At 38.1% G+C, this 14,890-nt stretch overlaps 1 protein-coding gene across 1 annotated transcript in view; it reads left to right on the top strand.

Moving 5' to 3' along the window:
* The window catches only part of SACM1L (SAC1 like phosphatidylinositide phosphatase), a 49,799-nt gene that overhangs the window by 8,479 nt on the left and 26,430 nt on the right, over window positions 1-14,890 (top strand). The window contains exons 2-4 of the mRNA XM_081073122.1: window positions 9,151-9,248; window positions 11,873-11,947; window positions 13,593-13,720. Of these exons, the coding sequence (XP_080929248.1) occupies window positions 9,151-9,248; window positions 11,873-11,947; window positions 13,593-13,720 (301 nt within the window). The remainder of the gene's footprint in view (window positions 1-9,150; window positions 9,249-11,872; window positions 11,948-13,592; window positions 13,721-14,890) is intronic.

Below are 14,890 nucleotides of genomic sequence, written 5' to 3' on the forward strand. Positions count from 1 at the left end.
ATGTTGAACATCCTGGATCCAGCCTCTCTCTCTTTCCTCTCTTCTACCTCCCACTTCCTCTCTCACTCTCCTTTCCCTCTCCCCCTTTCTTTCTTCTTATGCTTTCTTGTTTTACAGCTCTTTTTATTCTATTCTCAATGAGGGTTCTTCCATTTTGTCTTCCAGTCCTCTTGTTGGATATGATCATTTCTTTTCAGCCAAGAACATGTTCTTGCTTTCTGAATTCTTTATTTTTTGTAGCACTCTTTTTTTGTTTCATGAATACTGTCTTTTCTGTGAAGCTGTCAATTATGAAGGTGTTCCAAAGTTTGTTCTCAGGATAGTTTGTTTACCCAGAGTTATTTTTCTGTTTTGGTCTCTGTCTTTTGTGATGGAAGCTTTTCTCAAATACCTGGTGATCCTCGGTTGTCATTTCATGTTTAAAAATTCACTAAAAAATTAATTGGAAGGTGTGTTTGTGTGTCAAGACTTGTCAACTGGTGGCTTGACCTGTAGAGTGATTGTGCGGGAACTGAACTCTTTCATGGGGTCGTAGTGGTGGTGGTGTTGGTGGTGGTGCTGGTGTTGGTGCTGGTGTTGCTGGTGGTGGTGTTGCTGGTGGTGGTGGTGGTCGTGGTGGTGCTGGTGGTGGGGTCGTGGTGGTGGTGCTGGTGGTGAAATGGCAGCAGTTGCAGGTCTTTTCTTTTGGGCCAATACATTTGTTCAGAGACAGAATTCAAAGCTCCTATGGGGATTTTGGGGACAGGGATGCTTGGCCACCAGCATTCTGGGAACCTGGGAGAGGAAGAGGGTTGGGTGATAGTTCCAATCTATGAGCAGACGCCCCTCTCTGTGTCTTTTCACTTCACTTGGCGCTCTCAGCAGGGTTCTTAGTGTTGCCTGGTACCTGGAGTGCAGAGCTAAGCGTTCAGTCCCCGGGTAAGGGAGGGCAGGTGCCTGGACACTGTTGGGTGGGGAGCTGATGACGCTTTATGTAAACGTTGTACTTTCTCACTCGCCACCGCACCCCATTCAAGTCCTTGTCACCTTTCCCCTCTCATTCTCCAGGCTTTTCAGCTTTCTACTGCCAACAACCTTGACTACACAAGTGTAGTTAGCAGAGAGTCTCTGGAATTGACCTCATTGGCTCTCACCACAGAGGCAATTAGATTTTGGGGTGACTGTTAAGTAGACCATTTCCAGGTGCTTGTCTTCCACACCTACACTTGAATGATTGGTCTCTGCCCCACAGCCTGCACCCACCTCTTTCTACTCCCTAGATTTCATCTTCTGAAAGAATACTGAGGTTTTTTTCTGTGGAATGCTTTCATTCCATTCTACTTCAGTTACAATTTTAATTTGTTGATCTTCTCATTTCAGGTGTGTCTATTCAGACTGCAAGTGTTTGTATGTTTCATCTTCTTATAAAATAATTTCAGTTTCTAACTTTGTAATTTTAAAGACTCTAAGCACACAGTGAATTCATTAACTGTGTGATTATCAGGAGTGTAGCAGTTAGTAAAGGCGTGGTTCTGTAGCTGTATATTTTTTGCATATGATTTAAAGTCTTTATCTAATATGTGTCTATTTCACCAGTGTTCTCATACATTTACAGATCAACTTTAAATTTAAATGCCAACTTGGGAAAGACCTTTTAATTGCTTATAATACAGATACCTTTTTGTTCCATATATAGTATTTTTAAAATATATTTATATGTATATATTTTATGTAATTTTATATATGTTAAAATTTAATTAGGAGATTCTTTTGCTCTTATAAACACTTGATTTTACAATAAATACATTATCACTGCCTGAAAGGTATCTATTATGTTACACACCAAAACTTGTATGTGGAAACAAGGGTGACTTTAAAATTCATTGATTTAATTCAAATAATTTATTTTCATTATAGAAGTTTTACAGGCAAGAAGCTTAAATGCATTCATATAAAGGTAGTCAGAGTGTATTGAGGAGGGAAAGCAACATGCCTTTCTCTGTTGGCTGTTTATTTAGATGTAAGCTTTGTGCATTGTATTAAAAAGTGGAGGGATTTGATTTCTGAAATTGTATGTTGATTAATCATCTTTTAATATTAAGAATAACATTAATAAAGAAGTAACACACCATTTGTGTGGAGAAATAAATTGTGCTAATTCTGTCCCACCAAATACAGCTGTGAATTTAGAAGAACGTAGGCCCCTGAGCAAGATGAAGGAAATGGATGTAATCAAACCCGTGGGCTTCATTCTGTGGTCAGAGCTGCGTAGCCCTCCTCAGACTTTATCTGAAGCCTGTTAACTTTGTCTCAGATGTAAAAGTAAAGCAGCGGAGTGGGAGCATCGGCAATGGCTTTTTCAAGAGACCAAAGACAGCAGAAGAATTAGCAAACAAAACCCAGTGGTCTGAGGTCATTTTGTAGAATAGTGCGGCCACCCTTTCATGGAGGCTCTTCTTAGCGCTGGGCCTATCTTGTTTATTCTATGATTTACCCTTACCTATCACTTGCCTCTTTTTAATGGAGAGACGGCTGAGCTGGCAAGTTCGGTGGTTTGTTCAGGGACTTGTGGTAGTGAGCATGGAGTTGGGATTCAAACTAGGTTTGTAAGAGTTTCCAAACCGTAATCTTTTTTTAACCATACAATATTACTAGAGTTTGAAAGCATCACAGAAATGGATGTGTCCAGAATATTCCCGAGTCAGTCAAGAAAACATTGCTACTAATGCTTAGATTAAGAAATAAGGGAAAACCTTGGTTAGTAACATTTAAATTAAAGAGTTTCCAATAAAAATGGTTTTTAAAAAGTTTCATCACTTAGAAACCCTAACACCAGGTATCCCAAAACTGAATTGAGAGGTGCACGTCATTCCTTAGTGCCAGGAAGATAAGGTGTGTCTGCTTATGGGGATGTTTTGGCCAGAGGTTATTGTGAAGGTTATTTCATTCTGTAGGGGATTTGAATACTGTATTAGTTTTCTGTTGCCGCTGTGCCAAATTACCATAAACTTCGAGACTTAAAATAATACAAATGTAATATCTCATAGTTTCTGTAGGTCAGAAGTCCACCACGAGCCTCACTGGGCTCAAATCAAGGCGTCGGCAGGCTTGCGTTTCATACTGGAGACGGGGTGGGGGGCGGAGAATCCACTTACAGACCTACTGGGGAGTTGGCCAAACCCAGTTGCTTGTGGTCCCTGTTTCCTTGCTGGCTGTCAGCATGGGGCCACCCTTAGCTTCCAGAGACCTCTCTCCTGCTCGTGCATGTCGCCCCAACATCTCAGGAGCCGTCAGCAGCTTGTCATGATTAAAATCCGTCCTTCCCTACCTGCTGCATTTGTGTGGTCTGCTTTTAAGGGCTAGTGTGATGACCTTGGGCCCACCCCAACAATCCAAGATAATCTCCCTTTTTTCAGGCCAATTGATTAGTAACCTTCATTCTGTCCGCAGGGCAGTACTGAGATTGAATGGATAGCCAAGAGATGGGAATCTTGGGGGTGGGGTACATCTTTAGACTTCTGCTTACCACAGTCACTTTTACAAGAAAACCCTTGATTTGCAGTGCATTCTGTCGGCAGTTTCATTGGTCACACTTGTGGCTGTGCAGAGTAAAAACGGCAGGTGTAACACCTGCTGTCTTTCTAAAGCTAACTCTTTTTTGTATTAAAAGCTTTTTTCTTGTTATGGACTCGTCTTTTTTAATTTTTTAAAAGATTTATTAAAATACAGTTAACATACAATATTATATTAGTTTCAGGCATACGCCATAGTTATTCAACAGTTCCCACCTAGCTCTATACAGTGTTATTACCACATTACTGACTTTATTCCCTGTGCTAAAGAAGTGATCACCGTGATAAGTCCAGCAGCCATCTGACACTGTGCCACGCTGTCACAATATTATTGATGTTTTCCTCCCTTTTAAAAATTTTCAATTAGTGTTGACATTTAGTATTATTTTATATTAGTTTCAAGTGTACAGCATAGTGGTTAGACGTTTATATAATTTAGGAAGTGATCCCTCTAACTAGTACCACCTGGCATTATACATCGTTTTTAACCATATTATTGATTATGTTCCCTATGCTTTACCTCCCCATGACTTTTGTAACTACCAGTTTGTATTTCTTAATACCCTCACCTTTTTCACTCTGCCCTCAACTCCATTGCTGTCTATCACCCTGATAGATCTAGCACCTATCTGGCACCCTACTTAATTATTACAATATTATTGACTGTGTTCCTTATGCTATACCCTGCATTCCCATGACTGTTGTGTAACAACCAGTTTGTTCTTCTTAATCCCTTCCCCTTTTCATCCATCCCCAACCCCCTCCCATCTTAAAGAAGTCCCTCTAAGATTCCTTGTAATACCGGTTTGATGATGATGAACTCTTTTAGCTTTATCTTGTCTGGAAAGCTCTTTAACTGTCCTTCGATTCTAAATGACAGCTTTGCCGGGTAGAGTGATCTTGGTTGTAGGTCCTTGCCTTTCATCACTTTGAATATTTCCTGCCACTCCCTTCTGGCCTGCAAAGTTTCTGTTGAGAAATCAGCCGTCATTCTTAGGGATCTCCCTTGTAGGTAACTAACTGCCTTACTCTTGTGGCTTTTAAGATTCTCTCTTTGTCTTTAACGCTTGACATTTTAATTACGATGTGTCTTGGTGTGGGCCTCTTTGGGGTCATCTTGTTTGGGACTCTATGTGCGTCCTGGGCTTGTATGACCATTTCCTTCGCCAGGTTAGGGGAGTTTTCTGTCATTATTTCTTCAAATAGGTTTCAGTTCCTTGCTCTCCCTCTTCTCCTTCTGGTACCCTGTAATGCGAATGTTGGAACTCTTGATGTTGTCCCAGAAGCCTCTTAAACTCTCCTCTGTTTTTGATTCTTTTTTCTGTTCACTGTTCTAGTTGGGTGTTTTCTGCCACCGTATTTTCTACATCGCTGGTTTGATCCTCTGCTTCATCTAATGTACTGTTGATTCCCTGTACTGTATTCTTTTCCGTTACTGTATTCTTTATTTCTCACTGGTTCTTTATGTTTTCTATCTCCATTTTTATGTTTCCTATCTCTTAAAGTTCTTCCTGAGATCAGTGAGCGTTCTTATAACCAGTCTGAGTCTGGTCGGTTGCTTGTCTCCATTTGGTTTAGTTCTTTTTCGGGAGCTTTGTTCAGTTCTTTTGTTTGAGACATGTTTCTTTGTCTCCCCATTTTGCCTGCCTCCCTGTGTTTGTTTCTCTGTGTTATGTAGGGCTGCTATTTCCCCCAGTCTTAGTAGAGTGGCCCTATGGAGTAGGTGTGCTGTGCGGCTCAGTGGCACGTCTTCCTGGTCACCTGAGCCACGCTCTCTGTGTCCCTTTTGTAGGTTGTGTGTGCCCTCCTCCTGTAGTTGAGCCTTGGTTGATAATTGCTTATCAATGGGAGGGACTGACGCTGGGGCTCAGTGGTTGTGAGGACTGGCCTTGACTACAGTGGAGGGGTTGTTGTGCAGCGGCTGATCCTACAGAGCAGGACCTGCTAGACTCATGTCTTTACAAATAAATCAAGAAAGACATTCGTAATTTTTATTCACTTTTGTTATTATGCCAGAGCGTTTGTCATTGATAAGTCAGAGCACTGTTTTATATAGTCTTGATGTTTTGGGTGAGGGTTACTCCTAACGTGCAGCTCTGGTTTCTTTGTTGGAATGTAACTTTTTTTTCCAGATTTGTTTTTGTACTGTTTTGGCTTGAAAAATAGATTTCTTATAAACATGCAGATTTACATTGGTTTGAGTTCTATCCAGATATGTTGACAGATATTTTAGGTCTTAAAGTATTAAGAAACTTGCAATTAGATGAGGAAGGCATATTTTTCATTGTAATTCTGCGGCAAAAATGTAAAACCTAGGTATTTTTACTTTTTGGAATAGTATTATTCAAATAATTATACCTAATTATCGGCTTAACACAATTGAGGATAGGTAGGAATTAAAGCATAGTTATATAGCTAATATGTTGCTGTTCATGCATCCCAGTTTTATATGTTCAAATAAAATATGTTTAAATTGGGATGTAATTTGATTCCAGTATCTTCCTATCAAAACTAAATTGCTGAGGTATTCACGTGACAAAGATATCAATCAATGCCTTCCATTTTATTATTTCTTTAAAGTGTGCATTTAATAACCTTTCAGTGTCCTGCCATGATTATTTGTAATTTGTCTCCCTTCTGTGTGAAAGGATATTCTGGTTAATGATAAAATGTACCTGTGAGTTGGTCCTTCATAAATCCTCGTTTAATTCTCACTGTTCATCCCCAGGCTTAATTAAGGATAGAGATTTCTTTGATCACAGTGGTGCCAGGAGCTTTTTTATGTTCCGTATTTTCTTCATCGCCTTTACCACTGTTTGAAATCACTGAATTACTTCTTCTCATATTGATTGTCTTTCCTAGCAGAATGTAAGCACCGTAATCCAGGGACTTTGTACCAGTGGTGCCTAAAAAGGACCTGACATGGGGTAGACACTCATAACTCGGCCGGCATTCCATGGCTGTAACAGCAAAGTCAGGAGGAGAACCCCTTGTTTTACTGCAAATCTTGAGGCCTTTCGGTGTCACTACTCATGCAACGCTCTTATTTATAATTGGTTGAAGTAGTGTTTGATTAGAGGTTTATGATTTTCCATGTAAACAGGGTTTGCATGTGTTTGTTGATTGTAATTCTGGATGGTTGGTAGTTGACTTAACACTAAAACAGCATTGCTAATGGACTGTTTCTTGGCAGTGTTATAATCCATTATTTTAAACATAAGGTAACGGAAGAGAGATTTTTTTGTTGTTACTCATTTGATGCTTATGAAAAGACCTCCTGGAGTTTCCTAGGACGTTAGAGTTGGGACAGGAGGTTCCGTGATAGCACCAGCCACTGTGTGAAAGCACTGCACGTGACTTCAGGTCGTGAGCCTGTTTAAGTCCCAGACAATGCGGTTGGACGTCCCCTCCTGCACAGGCACTTAACACAGCATTTGGAAGAGTGGCGGGATGTGGGGTGCAGAGGGACTATTATCAAAATGTCCTCTGGTTTAGAGACAACACTTTTTTTCAAAAGCTTTTATAAACAAGTCTTGTTTTTCAGGTCTGCTTTTTGATAAAAACAATTTTTTCTTCTGTTTCCCTTTTAGTTTTTGTGTATCACCTACCTCCTAGTCATTGTTTAGTGCTTAGCATATGGTAGCTTTTCAATAAATTTATTGACTTATTCTTAGAATGCAACTTACACTTGCTTAAAACATTCTGCAGATATGGACTGAAATGTTGGATTTTTAAAAAATGATTTAATACTAGAAGTAACTACCTATGAGTAGATTGTCTGAAGTCTGTTGTATTTCTTTATTTTGCTTCAGGGCCTCTCACTTTGTTTTCTTTTTATAATTTTATTGAAGTATATACAATAAACAGCACGTACTTAAAAGGTACAGTTTGACACATTTTGATACCCATGAAACCATCACCACACAGATAATGAACACATCCACCACACTGAAAAGTTTCCTTGTGCCTGTAACCCCTCTTTTCCTCTCTGCACAAGTTAAACCACTACCATATGATCCAGCCATCCTGTTTCTACAGTAGTCACCCAAAAGAAATGCATGTTTATGTCTGCCTCGAGACTTCTAGGAGAATGCTCATTGTAGCTTTATTCATAATATCCAAACTGGAAACAAGCCAAATGTCCATCAACAAGTGAATGGATAAACAATTGTGATAAACCCATACAATAGGATAGGATTCTGCAATAAAAAGGAATGAACGATTAGAATATTTGGTTTGAACTGAAGGCTGCCATATTTGAAGCAGATTTGTCATCTTTGTTGCGTTTTGCTTGGTGTGTAGCAAAACTGATTTTTATTCCCTTAGCATCTCCCCCCAAATGGAGGAAACTAGACTGATATTAAGAACTTAATAATATAGGTGAACCATAAAAGGATATAAGTTATATTTGGATAATTTAGGGTTGATTGTTCCTCTGAGAACTTAGTCAAAAAATGGTCAGTTAATTTGTTCTGCTTCAGGACTTGTTTCTATAAGACCAAGTAGCTTATACACGATTGGTAAATAAGAAATGATATCAGCAATTATTGTATGGGTTTGTATAAGATTTTTCGTGGGCAAAGGGAGTGGAACAGAGGGAGTAGAATTTAAAAAGGGAAGGAAAAAGCCTTCGAATTGCAATTGTACAGAAAGAAATTTTTGAAGTGTGATTTCGTAACAGTAAAGATAGGTTGTGAGGGTTTGAACGGACTGGTTTCCTAGCCAGCCTTAGTTCCTAGCCAGCTGCACTTCCTCCTGGGCCCATCTTAACCACAGCCTCAGTCTACATTGTTTTCCCACGTGCAAGTCTGCACTTCTACTTTATTGTTTCTGTTCATTGTTAACATTTCCCGAGACAATCCCTAACAAGGCTTAAATTGCTTGCCTGAATTATCCAAGTTATCTCCTGAGGAACCAAAATTCTGTTCACAAAGGTGCATAAATTTTGAGTTGTCTGTCCCAACCCTAATTTTACTGCCTTTATTTATTTTGCAGAATGAGGGTTTTTTTTCACATTCTCATTTTTTTAATGTGGCATTCTAACAAAAAAACACCCAAATGTTAAAGTAGTTTATTTTAAGTGATTTCCTGGAAATGTTTTATTTAAAATATTTCTTAGTATTTTTGTGTGTTAGATGTTGTTCTAAGTGCTTATCGAAGATTAGCTCATTTTAGCCTCACAACAATACTACTTGATGAGTCTGGTATTAGCCTTATTTTATGGATAACAGAACTGAAGAACAGAGAGGATGAATAACTTGCCCAAGGTCACACAGCACAGGTAGTTTGGTTCTATAGATTGTACTCCTAACTACTATACTACTTGCCTTCTGCACCATGTTGAATATAATAAATTAGAAGTTATTATGATTTTCTTGTGTAAGTCAAATTGGTGGCTTTATAGCAAATTAAAATCTTGGCAGCATTAAATGCAGTGAAAAGAGTGGCAGTGAACACATAAGGACAGCATACCAGCTTCATCTATTCAGAAGCTGGGAAAATGGTGTCCAATTTAAACTGCTGAAATTGTTATAATAAATAGTTTATTAGAAGTCTTCATTTTATTTGGTTTTTATTTATGGTTTTAAATTTCTCTTAGGCATATCACACCTGAAAAATTTTATGTGGAAGCTTGTGATGATGGAGCAGATGATGTCCTTATCATCGACCGTGTGTCCACAGAGGTTACCCTCGCAGGTATTTTATAGCCAGATTTAGAAGTGTCTGAGCACGAGTTCATACCTAAGTTGCATTCATTAAAATAAATTAATCAGAGGTGTGTCAGTGTGTGGATCTCTCAGTGCCTTATAAAATTTTAATTCTTGCTATGTCGTTTGATTTTTATGCATTAATTTTACGCTTTATCCTTTTTATGAAAAGAGAAATGATCTTGAAAATTTTCCTATTTATAAAGATTTAAAAACATAATTATTTCTTTATTCCCTTATCTGTTCTCGAACAGGAATGGTTTTATTGATGTCTAAGTTTTTTCTAGCTATACGATTTAGGGTATTTTGAGTGTGAGTAGGTTGTTTGAGCATTAAGTGCATGGAATTTTAATAGCTACTTTTGTTTTTTTAAAGTATTCAAGACTGAGGACAATTTAATAAAAGAAAAGTAATATAAACATCACTGACTAAAACTTGTGTTTTAGGCAAATGATGTTTCTAAGCTTTATCTTATTTGTCCAGTTATATTTTGGTTTTTGCTTCTCTAGGGTATAAAAAACAAGTTTTCTTGTCTTTTTTAATAGTTTTTTTCAATTGTGTGGAACTCTGATTTCTGACTATATTAATGTGAAATAATTTTGGTGACAAATTAATGTACCATGTGATATTACATTAAGAATTTCATATTTCATTTGTTTAAAAATTCACCTATAGACAGAGTTCTATATTTTTTCTTAAATACAGTATTTGAGTAACCATAGAGTAGGCATTCAGTAAATAGTAAATTTATTTACTTTTTGAATGAATAAGCGAAATATGAAAATATTTTGCATAAGTTAGTAAAATATAAGAAAGGAATAGCTATGCATTCCCATTTCCTTGGTTATCTGGTTATGCTAAGTACCATATATGTAGTTTTCATTTGACCAAATAAATGGACTTAGAGCTCTTTTTCAGTTTGATAATTTGGCATTTGCTATGTCTGTTGCTTAGTGGCTGCTCTCTCAAGACAGCTGATTGGGTTTAACCACGTTAGTGCATTTTCCTAAAGTTTAATCACGCTACTTCTTTATACCATATTGATACAACCTAATGTCTTATAAAAGCTTTAGTATGGATAAATGTATTTTCAATTATTTTTGACTTTTCAGTGACACTTAATTTGTAGATACAGATTGCAGACCCATTTGAGTGGACAAAGCTAAAGGTCATGGACATACTAGGTTGGTGCAAAAGTAGTTGTGGTTTAGAAGGTTAAAAATAACTGCAAAAACCGCAGTTACTTTTGCGTCAACCTAATAGTTTGGCTGTAAAGATAGTGTCAAGCTCTCATCAGTAGACACACGAGGAGACTGACCCTGTCGCCCGTGATAGTGAGGGCGGACTCACTCAGTGTCTCTGCCAGTTTCTTTTTATCTTTGGAAATGCAGACAACTGCACGGAAAGAGGGTTTTTTTTTCCTTTTGTGAAAAACCAATATATATTCTCAGGAATTCTCATAGTTTTATTGCTGTTCCTCTCCAGTCAATATAACTTACAGCCCTATCTATTTAAGTTTATCAAATGATCCCCATATATTCAGGATTTGCTCTGACCTGTTTTTACTGCGCTGGTGTTCCCATTTCTCACGTTAGTTAATTATGGCATAGCATTGCTAAGTTAATTGAATTACTGACTGAAACAGAAATGAATTTTAGACTTTATTCAGAATTACAGGACTGCCTTTAAGAAAAAGAACTTGGGTTTACAGCAGTGTCTCAAAATGGATTCCAAGATGATAATTAAACTGTGACTGAAAGAAAATTTTTATGGCCACATAAGATTGGGAAACCGTGAATTAAATAGTGGAACAGCTTTGTTTTACCATAGGCCTTCTCAGAGCTTTTATGCTCCTGCTGGGCATTCTGACTCTTCTTGGGAATGGTAATATGGATATCAGAAGAAGCTTATTTGACGGGGAGACCCTGCCTCCTCCTTTTTGGGGGCATTATTCCCTAGAGTTCCACAAAATATTTTCGTGAAACACGTTTACTTAAAGTTTAACGATTATGAAATGAACTCTGTAATCTAAGATGAATAATTCGTTTATAAGGGCGTTATTGGTAAAATCACTGGTGATGATGGTGACTCCCTGCACACTTGTGTATATTACTGTCAGCTGCGAGCAGGGCTTTCCCTTCTGTTTACCTTCCGTGGGTCTTCGCCTCCACACCCCACATTCTTAGACGTGGGTAGGCAAGTCTTTTTTGCATTCCATTAGTTGCGTGTTGAGATTAAAATCTTGTCTCAACCCTCGCTTCCATTTACTTTCTAATTCTCATAATGGGATAGGGACTTACTTTCTGGTAAGAGGTTAAATAAATTTTGTTGAAAATTGACATTAGAAATAACCCACAATTTACCTGATGAGAATGCTGAATTGTGTTACTTTTGACACCATATTCTAGACAGGCAGAGACCTTTATATATAATGTGGGTATCTTTATTTTAAATTCTACCAAAATGGAGGTGTTACACTAATGAAGGAGTATTGCTTTCTAAGAACAAATCATGCATGTTGATTTAGTTGAAGTAACTATTAAAATCACACTAAATTTGCTTTTGTATTGGTGAGCGTTTTCTATGTGATTTTTTTTTTTTTTCCTTTCAAAGTCAAGAAAGATATTCCTCCTTCAGCTGTCACAAGACCAATATTTGGTATACTGGGCACAATCCATCTGGTGGCAGGTAAGGAAAAATAAGATGGGGAAAGACGGTAATAAATTGACACTTAGAATATAAGATGAAGACATACTTAATACCATGCTGTAGGCAATAAACCTATAGATTAGGTATTTGTTATTAATTTCTTAAAGTAATATACCCCAAATGGCAAATGGTTAGATTTATCAGCCTGAGGTTCTATTAAAAAGCAGTTTTGTTTTTGGTTTTATTTCAGCTAGGGTTGAAATCCTTAGTCAACTAGACATTTTTCATAAATTCTGAAAGGAAAAATTTTCATGCGTCGATGGACGAGAGTATCCTACCTTCAACCCCATGCTGAGTTGAATATGACATAGTGCCTGTTAGAGCATGTTGCCTGGTTCTGCGTTATCAGGAAAGTGATTTTGTTGATCTAACTTTCATGTATTGAACTTTTTAAAAATTCCTGTTTTATCAGGTACGGTGCTAGATGCTGAGTTGTAAACGATGCAAGTCCCTTTTGTCCTGCACTTGACAGTTTAGTGGGAGAGGCATTTAAGTAGTAAATTATTGTAGTGCAGCGGCGAGAGGAGCTCTAGCAGAGAGCCATACCTAGGAAAACTTCCAGGGAGCACCCTTGGGGGTGGAGCCCTGAACAGAGCCTAAGAATTAATTTAGTGGGAAGGGCGTACCCTGTTTTGTTTGTGGGAGGAGGAGGTGACGAGGGTCAGGGTTGGGATGCGGTGCCTGGCGCTGTGATGACCCCTTGGTCCTGACCACTCGTCTTTGTACAGATGCTGCTTGACCTACAGGGGGGTTGCGTCACCGTAAACCCAAACTAAGCTGAAAGTACTGTACCTCGAAAATGCATTTAATACACTTAACCTCCCGCCATCAGAGCTTAGCTTAGCCTGAACATGCTCAGAACACTCCCATTAGCCCACAGTTGGGCAGAACGCAGTGACTACAATGTAGCGTATCAGTTGTTTACCCCCGTAATCCCGTGGCTGACTGGAAGCTGGGGTTCACTGCTGCCCAGCATTGTGAGAGAATGTAGTACCGCGGATGGAGCCGTAGCCCGGAAAAGACCAGATTCCGAAATCGGAACACCGTTGCTACTGCATGAGGGTCGCTTTTGCACCATTGTAAAATTGAAAACTTATAAGGTGAACCATGGTAGCCGGGATGTCCATAATGCTGCAGTAATCACTAGTTATACTGTCTCAGCACATTTCTCTACCGTTTAGAATGACACGAAGGAAATAGGAGGGGCGTAGACGGGCCACTGCTCTGCAGCAGTCAGATCTCATGACCTATGGCGCTTTAAGCAACACACTGGGAAATGTATTAGCAGAAGCCTGTCTATCTTGGGGATGATGGGAGAGAGAAGTGTTTTCTGTCCCTACCTTTCATCTGCTATGGTGACTACTCTGGCTACCAAAAGCTTTTGGTTTTATCTTGTTGAGAAAAGAATTTGACCTTTTGATAGGATTTTTTCTAAATAATATGCTGGTGTTTCTGTTCATAACTTGTAAGATTGCTTTAAAAAGAAAGTTTGGGCCTTTGAGCTAGACAGCACAATACAGTCTCATTCTGCCAGTTTTTAGACATTTAAACAATAAAGACTGCTGTTTTTGGCTTTATAGATGACTTATTTATATTTATGTGAGTTTGGCTTGGCTTTTTGCAGGAAATTATCTAATTGTCATTACCAAAAAGACAAAAATAGGTGAATTTTTCAATCATGTAATCTGGAAAGCAACAGATTTTGACGTCCTTTCTTATAAGAAGACCATGTTGCACTTAACTGACATTCAGGTAAGAAATAAAAGCACTTAATTGTAAAACCCAAAGGAGTACCATGGAGGTGGCGGGAGGGAGGTGGAATACAAAGAATGTTGATGGAGGTTTTAAGCCTGATTATTTAAGCACCCCATAGAGCAAGGTCACTGTACATACCTATATACCTAGCCATAAAATGTATGAAAAAATTCTTCATATATTTTATTTCTCTTGGTTTCTTTTTAAAAAGAAAACTGAGTTCTTAAATTATGAAATTTCATATGGAGGGAAAAGGATGAGCAGAAATTGCATATGTCTCAACACCTGGATTTCACTTCATATCCTTTTTGTGAAGAATAAAATATTAGATACATTTGAAGTTCCACTCATTTTTATCTCATTTCCTCTTTCCACAGAAAGTTTTCTTCACTTTTGCCGCCACATGTGACTATACGTGTGTGTATATATGTTCAATCCTTTTGCACGATTCCTGTATACCCAGATTTCAGTTATCAGTCCCCCAACAACGTGATTTATATTTCAGTTGTGGTATATTAATTAAAGAACTAGCCACCAAACATGAAAGTGCAAAGAAACCAAAATTGAAGTAGAAGTGGAATTCAAATCCAACATAAATGAAGTATAGAAGAAATAGCTGGTTTCCAAACATTAACAGTTATTTTTTAAAACAAGGATAAAAACAAATTATCTCAACTTGGTATTCATTAAATATATATAAATATAACTTTTATGGTACTTCCCTTTTAATCTTTGTTTTTTAAAAAAATTCTGATTTACTTACCATCCACCCCCCACCAGTAAAGTTCCTTAAGAATGAGGATGGTATTATTCTCTTGTTTACTTTCTGTGTTACTGGACTCCTTGGAAATTTATGTTTTTCATTTGTTAAATGAAGATAATTACGCTAATGTAACAGAGTTGTTTTTGAAAATGAGAGAGAATCTGTGTAAAGTGTCTGGCACACAGTAGGTCATAACCTAAGATGGTGATGCCTTGTCAAAATTGTGAAGGATACCAAAAGGCAGGAGTTCTGCCTAATCAATTAATATAACAATGCCTTACACTATGTAATGAGCGTCATCTGTGTCAGGAACTGTCCTTGGTCCTGTAGAAATGGTGAGAGTCCCCCTCCCCAGCCCCGTCCTTGTGCTACTAGTGTTTAACAGGGCTGGATTTACAGGTTTT

The sequence above is a fragment of the Rhinolophus hipposideros genome (genome assembly GCF_964194185.1).
Source record: "Rhinolophus hipposideros genome assembly, chromosome: 14".
In the NCBI taxonomy this organism is placed as follows: Eukaryota; Metazoa; Chordata; class Mammalia; order Chiroptera; family Rhinolophidae; genus Rhinolophus; species Rhinolophus hipposideros.